At 38.0% G+C, this 14,077-nt stretch overlaps 1 protein-coding gene across 1 annotated transcript; it reads left to right on the forward strand.

The window, feature by feature from the left end:
* The first annotated feature begins 321 nt into the window (after positions 1-321).
* CMTR2 (cap methyltransferase 2) lies at positions 322-9,130 on the forward strand. Its single transcript, XM_031949958.1, has 2 exons — positions 322-684; positions 2,237-9,130. Exon 2 carries the CDS (start codon positions 2,256-2,258, stop codon positions 4,548-4,550), a length of 2,295 nt encoding a protein of 764 aa, XP_031805818.1. The 5' UTR covers positions 322-684; positions 2,237-2,255; the 3' UTR covers positions 4,551-9,130.
* The last annotated feature ends 4,947 nt before the right edge of the window (positions 9,131-14,077 follow it).

The following is a 14,077-nucleotide window of genomic DNA, read 5'->3' on the forward strand; positions in this document are numbered from 1 at the left end:
TATTATTATTATTATTGTTCTCTCCCAATAATGCCCTGGCCATCATTATTACCCTCTCAATTCCACAAGGGTTATTGTTCTTATTCTGATACTCTCCCAGTCCCGCCTGGCTCCGCCCCCAATAACCCCGCCCCCAGTCCCGCCTGGCTCCGCCCCCAATAACTCCGCCCCCAATAACTCCGCCCCCATGCCCTACCCCTCAGGGGCCTGGGGAGGAGGGGAGGGAACCGAACTCGAGATTCCGGTGTTTGTCCGCTTACGGAAGAGGACGGGAAGAAGAGGGCGGAGCTCCAGGGCAAACGCAAAAGACGTCGATCTCGTGACGTCATCACGCGGCTACTTAGCCGTGCGTGAACCGGCGGCTCGTGCGTGACCCCGGCGGCCCGTGCCGCTTCCCCGCCTCCGCCCTCCGGCACTTTCCCGTCCGGGGTCGGGGTCCTGGCCGCGGGCAGCGTGCGATGCCCCCGGTCCGAGCCAGGGCAGGAAGGCCCGGTGGCCACCCGCTCCCCGCAGAGGCATGACAGAGCCGAAGGCCGCTGGCGCCGCCGCCGCCTCCTCCCGGGCCCCGCTGCGCTGCCTCCCGGAGCCAGGCCCTGCCCTGGGGCCCCGCCTCCTGGCGCGGCGGGGAATCGGGCTGCGATCTGGCCGCTCCGGGCCCGGCCCTCTTCGGCTTCCATCCCTCAGGTGTGTAGCTTTCGCCGGCCTCCTTGTGCCGGCGACTTCGCGCCGTCACCCGTGAAGGAAGGGCGCTGGGGACCCCCGGGGCCTCAGGCGCGGGCGGGGCGGGCAGGACCCCTCCCCCATTCCTCGGCAGGGGACTTGCCCCGCCCCCAGGTGTCGGAAACCCCCCTTCCCGCTTCCGGGGCGCGCTTCTGTCCTCTCTTCCCTTGGATTGTGAGCTCCTTGAGGGCAGGCGCAGCTCGCGCTGCCCTTTGTGCCCCAGCTTTTAGTGAAGGGCTTGGTAATGCTTCTGGACCCTCAGAACCCCCCGGGGAGCATTTATTTCCTGCATTTATTTCCTGCATTTTCCCAAATCACAGACGGGGAAGGCGAAGTCCAGAGCCTGCCTCGCGGTCACAGAATTAATACACACAGAAGAGGATTCGAACTCGCATCTTCGGGCCAGATCACGTCACTGCTCTGCCCCCTTTGCTGCTGGTTGGCCGGTGCAAAAGGCTTAACCTCCCTTAGCTTTGGTTTCCTCAAATGCAGCATACAGATAATTGCATTAAAAAGTCACGTTATGGGGAATAAAGCCCTTTGTCCCCTAGCAACGATTCTCCATGTTCACGGGTCTGGCTCATATCTGTAACTTGAATGTCGAACCCCTTCCCAGCTAAAACCCTTAACATTCTTCAAGTTTCCTCAGAGACGCTGCTCCCGACTTGCTTTGCTCAGCCCTCTGGTGTTGCTTTCTGCGCTGCCCTCCCGCTCTGCTTTGTAACCAAAGGCGGGGGACGGCGTGGTCACGTCACGTCACGTCACGTTTGTATGCTGAACATCAGTCCCATTGCCTCCTCCAACCCATGCCCTTAAATATTTGGGATTTGATGGTTTTGGGCCGGCTCGGACTCCTAAATGACAGTGACCTCAGCATGGGGCTGTGGGGGAAAAATGGGGAATCGGGCTTCCTCCTCCTCACCCCTCCTTGGGTCGGTGGGAGGTGGTTTACATTTTGCACTAAATTCCCTGTCTCTTTTTTTTTTTTTTTTTCCTAAAAATAGTAACTTCCAAAGGGGTTCCAGGCAGCAAAATCCATTTAGAGGAATAAAAGGATGGTTTATATAATTTTTGTACAGCTTCAAGTTATACTCATAATGCCTCATTTATTTTTAAAGGAATAAATTAAAGTTGAAATGCATTGCTGTGAACTAGATTAAAATATTGAGAATAAGCCGTGCCCTTGTTACATGGCATCGTAATAAAGAATGTGTGGAAATGTATGTAGTGTTTATGGATAGTCAGTTTGAACTTTTAATTCACAGAGATTCAGAATTGTTAACGCCTAGTGCTTCAAAGGTTTGTGATTTTGTTGTAGTAACAGAAAAGTATGATTTCCCCCATATGTTTTCATGCAGGGTCCATATTTATTCCCTAGGGAGGCAAACCTTTGAACTGAGCCTTTTGCCCTTTGCCCTTGGGAGTGATGGGCAGCTTTGGATGAGCAAGTGGTATCCCTGGAGTTGGAGAGATGGTGGTTTGTTTAACTGTGTGTTTTTGTTTTAAATTTTCATAGGTTTTAATCTAATTTGAAAATGAGTAAGTGGAAGAAGACTTCGGGTGATCAGGCAGGAGGCCTTGAAAAGTTCAGTCCTGATGTTCTTGCTGATGTCTCTGAACTCTTTGCCAAAAAGTTTTCCTACGGTAAACCACCCAGTAATGAGTGGCAGTTACCAGATTCCAATGATGTTTTTACCTGTGATCACTTGGAATTCAATTCACTTCTTGTTTTGAAGAATTCCATGAATGAAGTAAAGAACTTACTGAGCGATAAAAACCTAGATGATTGGCATCAGCACACTTCTTTCACCAACAAAGCTGGGAAAATCATTCCTCATGTGAAAAAGATCGTAAATGCAGAACTTTGTACTCAGGCTTGGTGTAAGTTCCATGAGGTATTATGTAGCTTCCCACTTATTCCACAAGAAGCTTTTCAGAATGGAGAGCTAAACTCAGTACACCTTTGTGAAGCTCCTGGCGCATTTATAGCCAGTCTCAACCACTATTTAAGATCTCATAATATACCCTGTGATTGGAACTGGGTAGCTAACACCCTGAATCCTTACCATGAAGCAAATGACAACCTTATGATGATTATGGATGACCGACTTATTGCAAATACCTTGCCATGGTGGTACTTTGGTCCAGATAACACTGGTGATATCATGACCCTGAAACATTTGACCGGGCTTCAGCATTTCATAAGCAACATGTCTCCTGTTCACTTGGTCACTGCAGATGGGAGTTTTGATTGTCAGGGAAATCCAGGTGAACAAGAAGCTTTGGTCTCCCCTTTGCATTACTGTGAAGTAGTCACTGCGCTGATGACTCTTAGTAGTGGTGGCTCTTTTGTTTTGAAGATGTTTACCTTATTTGAACATTGTTCTATCAACTTGATGTACCTGTTAAATTGTTCCTTTGAGGAGATTCATGTTTTCAAACCTGCTACTAGCAAAGCTGGGAACTCAGAAGTCTATGTAGTTTGTCTTTGTTATCTGGGGAGAGAGGCCATCCATCCTGTGTTGACTAAAATGATGCATCATTTTGGAATTGAAATTATCAATAAAGCTCTTTTCCCCCAACATACAATTCCAGAATCGTTTCTCAAAAGACATGAAGAATGCTGTGTCTTCTTTCACAAGTATCAGTTGGAGACTATTTCTGAAAATATTCGTCTGTTTGAATGCATAAGTGAAGTGGAACAAGCCAGGCTGAATAATTTAAGGGACTGTGCTGTGGAGCACTACATGCAAAAGTTCCAAATGAAGCGCCTTTCCAAAAGTAATTGGCTAGTAAAGAAATCCAATATTGGGTGTAGTATGAATTCAAAATGGTTTGGACAAAGAAACAGATATTTTAAAACCTATAATGAAAGAAAGATGCTAGAAGCGCTTTCATGGGAAGAGAAGATGGCCAATGGCTACTTCAACCATTGGACTGAAGAGCACGCTATAAGTAATACTGGGAAAAATACCATTTTAGAAAGTGTTTGCTGTAACCTTGAATATCACTTGTGGTATGTCTTAGAGGGAATGAAATTACCAAAGGTAAAGTGTTCTCCTTTTTGTGATGGGGAGATTTTAAAAACTCTAAATGAAGCCATCGAAAAGTCATGGGGTGGTGCTCTGAATTTGGGTTCCACAATTAGACAAAAGCCACAGCATTGTTATTCTTGCCACATACTTTCTGTAGAGTTGATTTTCTCTGAGTTGTTGAGTCTTACCAAGGGCTCTCAGGAGGAGTCAGCCGAAGGACTGAGCAACAAAATCAAGTGTCTGCTGGTGGGTTTGCCGCCTCCCGATAACAACACCTTTGAGGCTGTAGAAGTAAGCCTTTTGGAGTCCACCGACCTCATGAATTTCCACTGTTCTTTGCTTCATGATGGAGAGCCCAGCTATCAGCAGGTATTTCTGGACTGCTTTCTGCGTTGCCTGCCTCGACTTCAGCCAGGGGACGCTTTGATCTTGCCTGTGCTGTCCTGTTTTACCCGGTTCATGGCTGGCATGGTCTTGGTCCTGCATAGCTGCTTCAAGTTCGTCACGTTTTCTTGTCCAATTTCCTCCGAGCCCCTGAGCACTTGTGCGGTCCTTCTGTGTGTTGGCTATCGGGACCTCCCAACGCCTGTTCTCCAGTACTTGCAGAATCTGAAAGAACTGATGAGCACGTTGCTTGGCTCTGATGCTTCCCATCAGGTTTTGCAGTTTGTGCCAATGGAAGTTGTCCTTAATGGAATGCTGCTAGAGTTTTTATGGGATTTAAACACTGCCATTGCAAAAAGGCAGTTGCATTTGATCATTCAAGGAGAACAACAGCAGAAATCCACACTGTAAAAGTGCAGACAGTGCTTTTTACCTTGGCTGTGTCTTTAGATTTGAAAATTCCATTTTGATTTATTTTAAAGCCTCAGGGACTTCAGTTTGGGGAAAGCTAGGTCTCCTTCAAGGTCTCTTTGGTTTCACACAGCTTCTCATTTTCTGTAACTTTAAGGTATACACCCATAAGCTGAAGGTTCTTCCAGCTTTTGGAAAGTTGATTCATATGATGTTCAGCTGCTAGACTTGGAATGTGTGGGGGAGAAGGTGGGGAGGGTGTATGTGTGTGTGTGTATCTGTTTGGAAGGATAATTAATAGGGGCTATGCCTGTGTGAATTTATCTAGATGAGCTGATTTCTTACTCATAATAGGCAAGATATAGTAACCTTATAACACTAAATCTCATATTTTAAAGTATAAAAGCTCATATTGTTGGTGAGAGGAGATGAATCCATCTGAACAACTCTTTATTTCACCATTTCAGCCTTGATTTTCAGGGTGCTCATAACTTTAGCCAATAGTCATCTTGCTCCATTATTCACATATCTGTAGTTGTGTAAAGCCATTTCTAGATGGGTATTTGTGTGTATTCTGGCCCAAACTACTTAACCAAAATGGTATTAGGAACATTTGAACCAGCAATCATGTTTGAAATTCAAAGGAAAAGTTATTCAGCATGCCTTATAGACATATTTATTTGTATTAAAGACTTCACTGGGGAGTCATGTAATGTGTGTGAGAAATGACTTCACAATCAATTAATTCAAGATTTTTTTTAGTGCATATTTATATATCTGTATGCTTAGATACATAAATCTTCATATTGGGAACTTGGAATATAGCATAAGGGGGAGGAGAATGAAGTATTGTGAAGGAATGATGGTTCAGTAATAGTACTATTCACTGTTTTGACAATTTCAGTAGAAAACAACCTCAAAAAGAACATTTATGGAAGAGTTAGTCAACTAAACAAACTAGCACTGGAAGAGGGGGTGTGTGGTAAGGGAAGTCTTTATTTATTTATTTTTTTGCTTTCTCACTTAAATGTTAGGGATAATAGGATTTCTGATTGGAAATATTGGACAAGTCAACACTAGTTAATAATTATGTGATCCCCGTGGATCAACAAATTGGAGAATATCATTTTGGCATGTTCATTTAAGACATTTGGCCATATTAAAAATAGATGGCATGCTCTGATGGCTGAAGTAATTTGATAAATATTATTTTGCAAATTTTTCATGTTCTTGGCTTGCTATTTTGAGCTCCATTACAGGTTTATGAATAAGTCACTTGCAGAGAGAAATTTTATTTTCATTTATTTAAGAATAGAAGAGAAAGTTCGAAAAATGTGACTCATACAGACATTTTCCCTTTAAGCAAAGCTTTGGGGTAGTTAACAGTGTTCTTTCATTTACTGTGTCCTAATTTGTATTCATTAAAATTTAGGTTCTAAGATTATAATTTACATGGAACGACATGCTCAGGGAAAGAGTTCTTAAGGGGAACAAAAATAAATGGATTTAATGTTGGTGTTCAGGATGTTACATCACTGCTTGTCTGGTAGCAGGAGTTAGGTTTGTAGAGGAAATTAATATCTTGATTAATTACTGGTCATTTTGTGGAAGATTTTTTCTAACTGTAAAATAGAGGAGCCTAATAGATAATTCATTAACAAGAGAATTAGAAACTGTTGGAAAATTATTTTGTCTGGCAGCTCTGAGTGTGTATGTGTGTTTGCTAGTTTGTTTTTTTTGTTGCCACTTTAACAAATTCTGCTGTATTATTGATCAGTGTATGCTTTTAAAAAAAACTTTTGATTAGCATGATTAGCATGAGGTAGCATGTCATATTGGATAAAAAGATGGCCTTGGGACCAGGAAGACCTGGGGCTGGCATCTGTATGACCCTAACTGGATCTCTTAATTGGTCAGTACTCTGGGCGGCTCTCTAGGAAGATGGGGGTCAAGCCAAATCTGGTTCACCAGTAAGAATGTTTTTTATATTCTTAAATACAGTAAAACTTTATTTAAAAATGTAAAAAACCATTCTTAGCCCCTGGCTGTACAAAGACAAGTGGGTTGGCCAACCTGGGCAGTAGTTTGCTCATCCCCACAGTAAGGATATAGGTTGCAGCTAAAGTGCTAATCTGCATTGGTAGAGAGTGTTTCTTTATTTGAGTGTTACCTGTGTCCCTGAAAGCCTAGTCCCTGTCCTGTCTCCTGAACAGTATGTGGTTAAATTCTAATTCTAATTCTAAAACTGAATTCCAATATTCTTGATACTTAAGGAACTTCAAGGAAGCTTTTAAAAGCCTAGCTTTTTAATAACCAGGAGTGGATCTTTTATTTCCTTCTTAAAGCACTTTTCATCTAATTTATAACATTTAAATTCAATCTGTAGGTGAGCCCCTAAAATTAAATGATTTAGATGCAGATCTAACTTCCAGCAATAATTGGAAGTGATTTCAGTTGAAGGAAAGAGGGTATCCTTTTGTATGAGAAGAGGAAGAAAGTTAAGAAATCAGGTATGTGGTCTGTGGTAGATCAAAGAGTTGTGACAAGTTAGATAATGTCTATGAAGTGCTTTGCAAATCTTAAAGGGCTGTATAAATATTAATTATTACATTTTATGTGGATTGAGTTTTTAAATTAATTATCTTCAGTGTGGTTTTTGAAAAGCAATTAGCAGAACTCCACATATTTACTTTAGTTCCTCAGTAAATTCAAGTTGAAAAGGAGCTGTTTTGTAAATTTTGTTTCTCCATTACATATTTATATTAGAGTATGCTACTCCTATGGGAGAAAAATAATTGTGGAACTTGTTAGGTTCTTTTTATGAGTTGTAATAATATTTAGATGATTTAAGTGGTATTAAATGTTTTTCCTCAAGTAAAAATCAAGACATTATAATTTGTTGTGTGTGATAATTGTTCTTATATTTGGAGTATGTATGTTATTTTATTCTAGTTTTCTAAATTCTAGTTGAAGTATGTATATGTTATTCTAGTTTTTTTATTGTAAATCTTGATATATAAAGAAAACTACTGAACGAGAAAAGCAAAGAAACTATTATTCATTTTTGATAAGCATACAGAATTTTAAAATTGTTTAAATCATCTTATCTCTTTTACTATAATTAATTGAAGAGTATTTGTATTGGTTCTGATACATTAAGCATAGGGGAAATGAATTTTTGGCTCATACTTTAAGAAATGAAAAGAATTTATAATTATAATCTGAATCAGATCTGTTTTTTTCTGGGTATTCTCCTTTTCAGTTTTCAGTAGAAGATGCACGTTTAAGTGCTCTGTTGATTGGTATAAAAAGGGCAACACTGAATTTATTTACATTTTTTCCTTGTAATTTTTCATGTGTACTATATTGAAATGGTATTTTTAATGAAAAATTATTATCTTTGTAAATAAACAATCTTATTTAATTTGCTGAAGCTTCTGGTTCTTTTTTTGCATTTATATTTATTTGTTATAAAACAAATCATTTTGAGAGTATGGTAACAAAAATATGTTTACCATCTGCATTTGAAGATTTCCTTCCATTCGCTTCTCAATTAGGCCAAGATTGAAACCTACTTTTGCATACAAAACTTACTGAGGAAAATAAAAAGTAACAAAAAAATTACTAGTGAGTTTTCTCGAGGATAGTAAACTTGCTTCAAATGTTAAGGTTATAAAACAACAAAATACCTGTGATTGAATTACAGACTTAGAATTACAAGGCCACCGAATTAATTGCATTTAGTTGATACCTGAAAGGAATTCCCTTTATAATGCATCTGGCAGATGTTCATCCAGCTTTTGCTTCATAGATCTCCAGTGAGGTGGAAACTACTACCTTCAAAATCACCATTGTAGAAAATGCAATTCACTGCACTTTTGGACAGTCCTGATTGTTAGAAATTTTTTTCTGATACCAGCCTAAATTTGACTCTTTGCAATTTCTTTGATTCCCATTTCTGCCTTTTGATGTCAAACAAAACAGATTTCATCCCTCTTCCACACAACAACCCTTTATATAAAGAGTACAGTTACTATGTATATGTCTTTACCTTGCCCTCATTTCTCTCCTTACCCTCACATACTCCCCCTTTTCCTCCCAGCAGTTTTTCTTTAGCATCCTGGTTGCTTTCTGGATATTAAGCTTATCAATATCTTTCCTAAATTTGACATCTGGAATTAAACATTACTGCAGATATGATCTGACAAGGAAGAATACTGAGATACTGTCTGTCACTTATTCCTAGAAACTAAGCTGCAATTACAGTTTAAGATTGAATTAGATTTCTTTGGCTGCCATATTATACCGCTGCTGTATTGAATTTGTAGTTTGCTAAATCCCCTAGTGTTTTTTTTTTTATTTTTATTTTTGTTATTCTGAGAGTGACAAACTGTAACAAATAGAATGTGAGCTTGAGAGCAGAACTATTTGCCTTTCTATGTATTCCCAGCACATAGTACAATAATTGATGTATAATGAAAATAAACATTACATAAAGAACAGAAAGGATTGTATATAAAATCACATGTACAGCTTGTATTTTTGAAAAGTATGTAATAAAGTCATTAGTTTCAAATGTGCCCTGCTTGTCTGTTTCCTAAACTTCAGTTCTATGTTCTTAAACTGTTTTTATAATAATCTGATTCTGACTAGAACATTTTGGGACTTCGGGTTTAAGATGAGAATAAAATGAAGCAATCATGGAACATTTAGCAGTCACTTAGTAAAATAGGATTGTTACTGAGCAAGGTTATAATCTTAATTCAGATGAGCCTAGCCTCCTTGCTTCTGTATTCACATGAATTGGCTCCCGGCCAGAAGCTTTCTGTCCTGGGCCCTTTTGTGATCAGTAATCAGATAACTAAGGTCAACAGCTTGAGTGGGCTAAGTCCCAAGAATAGTTTTTAATACAACACTGCTGGTAACAGCTTACTTCTCACACAGACGTAAGAGTAACTAACCTTTGGTCTGGATTACTCACTCTAACCTGCTTTGACACTCACAGCTCTAGTTTACCAGAGAAAGAACACTACCCTCAGATTTTTCGGGATTCTGCTTGAGAGCAACTGTTGTGTGTGTAGGGGATTAATCTTCCTTCACTTTAGTTTCTGATCATCCACTGATTAATATTCATCTAAACAAATCAATCACTCAAAATAATTAGGTAATGAGAGAATAAGTATTTGTAAGCACTTAACTCTGTGCTAAATGCTTTATGGATATCTCAACAATGACACTTTAAATAAACACTTCCATTTACCTAGTAATAATGTAATCCATTGCAAGGATGTTTAGTAAACCAAATACAACAGTAATAAATACATTACAACCATGCATAAGCCAGGGTAACATTTTTCCTCCAATACATTCAACATCTATAGAGAAAGGTGGTCATATCCAGAAGTTGTCAAGGAAACACATGAGGGAGGAAAATCCACATGCTTGGATTGACTTGCAGTTATGGACTGCAGGCTGTGATGTCATGGATCTAGTCAGAAGCATTTCTCTTGTTAAAGTACTTCTTTAATAACTGTTGCTCCTCACTTTTTGCCACTCTACACAAATCTCTTCTTAAATTCAACGTAGCATTTACAAGCTTTCAATTTACAGTTACTTTTTGGGGTGGATGAGGTGGGAGGCAATAGGGGATTAAATGACTTTGCCCAGGGTCACACAGCTAGTAAATAAATAACAGTGGATTGAATTGAGATCCTCCTGACTCCAGGGCCAGTGATCGATCCACTGCACCACCTAATTGCCGACAATCATTTTTAAAATGGTGTTCAGAAGATGTTTCTTTTTATTTAGTACTTTATTTCCCCCCAATAATATGTAAAACAATTTGTTTATGTAATATGTAAAACATTTGTTTAAAAAAACTTTGAGTTCCAAATTCTATTCCTCTTTCCCCCACCCTCAATCCATTGAGAAGGCAAGCAATTCGATATGTTTTGCATAAATAGTCATGCAAAAATATCCATCATAGTCATGTTGTGAAAGACAACATAGACCAAAAAAAAAAAAAAATTACCTTTAAAATACACTAAAAAAAAGTATACTTCAATCTGTATTCAGACATTTATCAGTTTTTTCTCTGGTTATGGAGAGCATTTTTCATCATAAATCCGTCAGAGTTGTTTTAGAGCATTGTATTGCTGAGAATAGCTAAATCCGAAACTGATCATTTTACAATATTACTGTTTTACACAGTACATTTCAGTTTGTATCAGTTCATGTAAGTCTTTCCAGGTTTTTCTGACAGCATCCTGATCATTTCCTTTTTTTTTCCCTCAGTATTTTATTTTTCCAATTACATGGAAAGATAGTCTTCAACAATCACTTTTGTAAGATTTTGAGTTCCATTTTTTTCCTCCTCTTACCTCCTCCCTTCTCAGGACACCATGCAATCTGATACAGGTTATACATGTACAATCATTTTAAACACATTTCCATATTAGAGATGTTGTAAAAGAAGAATTGGAACAAAAGGGAAAAATTGTGAAAAAGAAAAGCAAAAGAAAAAAAGTGAAAATATTATGCTTTGATACACATTATAGTCTCCATGTTCTTCAAGTCTACTAGAATTTTCTTGGATTTTATATATATATATATATATATATATATATATATATATATATATAGAGAGAGAGAGAGAGAGAGAGAGAGAGAGAGAGAGAGAGAGAGAGAGAGAGAGAGATAATTAAAGCTTTTTATTTTTCAAATATATACATAGATAATTTCCAACATTCACCCTTGCAAAACCTTGTGTTCCAAATTTTTTCCCCTTCTCTTCCCCCCACTCCTTCCCATAGATGGCAAGTAATCCAATATGTTAAACAAGTGCAATTCTTGTATACATATTTCCACATTTGTCATACTGCCAAGAAAAATCAGATCAAAAAGGAAAAGAATAAGAAAGAAAATACAATGCAAGTAAACAACAAAAAGGTGAAACTATGTTGTGATCCACACTCGGTCACCCCAGTCCCCTCTCTGGATGCAGGTGCTTTCTCCATTCCAAGTCCATTGGAATTGGCCTAAGTCACCTCATTGTTGAAAAGAACCATGTATTAGAGTCGATCATCACATAATCTTGTTACTGTGCACAATAATCTCCTGGTTCTGCTCACTTCACTCAGCATCAGTTCATGTAAGTCATTCCAGGCTTTTCTGAAATCAGCCAGCTCATCAATTTTTATGGAATAATAATATTCCATTGCATTCATATACCGTAACTTATTAAGTCATTTCCCAATTGATGGTCGTTTTGATTTCTAATTCTTTGCCCCCAAAAGAAAAAAAAAACTTATAAATACTTTTTGCAAATAGAAATCATTTTCCCTTTTTTATTCTCTCTCTTTTGGGATACTGACCTAGGAGTGGTGGTATTGCTAGATCAAAGGATATAGATACATGGTATTATGGATTCCTTTGGACATAATTCCAAATTGCTCCACAAAATGATTGAATCAGCTCACAACTCCACCGACAGTGTATTGATGTCTCAGAAAATACTATTTTTAAAATTTATAATTCTTCCCTTTAAATCAGAGAAGTACAAAGCTCCAGTTGATTGTAAGTAAGGCAAGCAATTCTATCCAGCTTCTCACTCATCAGAATTCTGTTATATCCAATTAAGTCTCAGTATTTCTTCCTATTAGCAGTGGCAAAACCTCTCTTTTACATCTTTCTCTTCTTACCTTTCAAACTGAAGGACTGAAGGAAAGAGAAATGATTACTTTTGAAATCCTTCATTTTTATGAAGCCTTAGGGCAGTGGTATCAAATTCAGATAGAAATGGAGCCACTAAAATTTATGGAAAGATCCCTGCCTGAAGAGGCATATTGACTTAGAAAATCACAAATTATCATTGTTTTAATTTTATTTTGTTTAATATTTCCCAATTCAATTTTAATTGGGTTCTGGCTACATTTGGGAGTCCCAAGGCCTTTCCATTTGACAATGAGTTTGAATTTCTCTCCAATCAATCATTGAATAATGGAGCCCTGCCAGCAAGATACCTTTGCCATAGGTCTCTTTAAACAACTCTGACAGCTTTAGGAATCTTTTCACTCCCTGTGAAATCATCTTTTTTTAGGTTCTTTAATTTGTTCCTAGAACAACTTCTCAACCTCCTATGTCCTGTATATTTTCTTTTAATTTTATTTTTTTTAATTCTGAATTTAACCATCAGAAAAGAGCATTTTTATATACTTGGCAGAACACAGAAAGAAGATTGTATATAGAATTGAATCTCCATTTCAAATGAATGCCTAAAAACTACCCCCAGCAAACCCAAAACAAAGTTCTTACCCTGGAACTTTGGACTACCTTGGGCTTTTCTTGAGAGAGTTTAGCTATTGCTACCTCTAGTTTTGTGGGCTATACATTTTTCTCCTTCCATCACACTGGTGCTCACTTTGATTGAAGAAATTCCTTTTCTATTACCAATGGGCTATGCACTACTTTGTAATTATAGAACTAGATGTCTCTTACTATAGTGAGATTCATCTGTTGCCTGCTCCTTCCCTCCATGTTCTTATAAACCCCATTTAGGAGACAATAGTAAATTCCATCTCTTTTCTTCTTTCTACTCTATTTTTTTAACCTCCCCTTATCTTTCCTTAGCTTTACTCTCATGACAGAATCAAAGTCATCCCAAAGGTTTCCGTTTTTCTGATTTGTCTCTTTTAATAACAAAATAACGATGTATTGAAAACAATAATGTTTTGAATGGTCTCATTTCTTGTCCTTCAATTAGAATGTTAGCACTACATCATCATATAGCAATCTTCTACTTGCTCAGACAAACTTGTCTTTCTAGATATCTCTTGGCTCATGTCTGGACCTGAAAGTCCCCGCACAGCTCTTTTTTATTCTTCTGAAATGAACATGAAATTTCTCCATTTAATTAAAAGTAAATTCCTTACTCCTACCCAAGTATTCTAATTCCTATATCTTTCAATGGATTAAATAAGAGTCTTCTGGCTTTCAGTAACTCATCTTTCACTAAGAAAAAAAGCAATAATTTAACAGATTTCCCTTATGAAATCTAACTTAATTAAAAAAAGCTTAAAAAAAGCATTCCCCAGGTTCAATTTCTTACCCTTCATTTTTTGTTTTATCCTCATATCTTAAAGCAGTTATATATAAATGAACTAAGAGCCTATAATGTTCATTATCTCTAAGTATTCTACATGGTCCAACATCTAATTTGTGCTTCTGAAACTGTTCCTTCATATTTTGCAGTTTTTAATAAAAGGTTTTTCTTTTAATTTTTTGATAGAGAAAAAAAGTGTTTCTATGAGTCTTTTTGTACATATGGACCCTGTATTTGATTTTTTTGAGGTACCTAGTAGAGGTATCACTAGATCAAAAGGCATGCCTTATTTAGTGACTTTTTTGATGATAGTTCTAAATTACTTTCAAGGACCAATAATAGCTTTATTAATGGTGCATTAGTGTGCCTTTTCTCCCACAACTATTGTTATTTCCTTTTTTTTTTTTAACTATCTTTACCAGACTGA

This window comes from Sarcophilus harrisii, chromosome 2 (genome assembly GCF_902635505.1).
Source record: "Sarcophilus harrisii chromosome 2, mSarHar1.11, whole genome shotgun sequence".
Taxonomy (NCBI): domain Eukaryota; kingdom Metazoa; phylum Chordata; class Mammalia; order Dasyuromorphia; family Dasyuridae; genus Sarcophilus; species Sarcophilus harrisii.

Excerpts from the sequence above, each read along its gene's own strand:
- CMTR2 (XM_031949958.1), top strand. The coding sequence starts at position 2,256 with ATGAGTAAGTGGAAGAAGACTTCGGGTGATCAGGCAGGAGGCCTTGAA.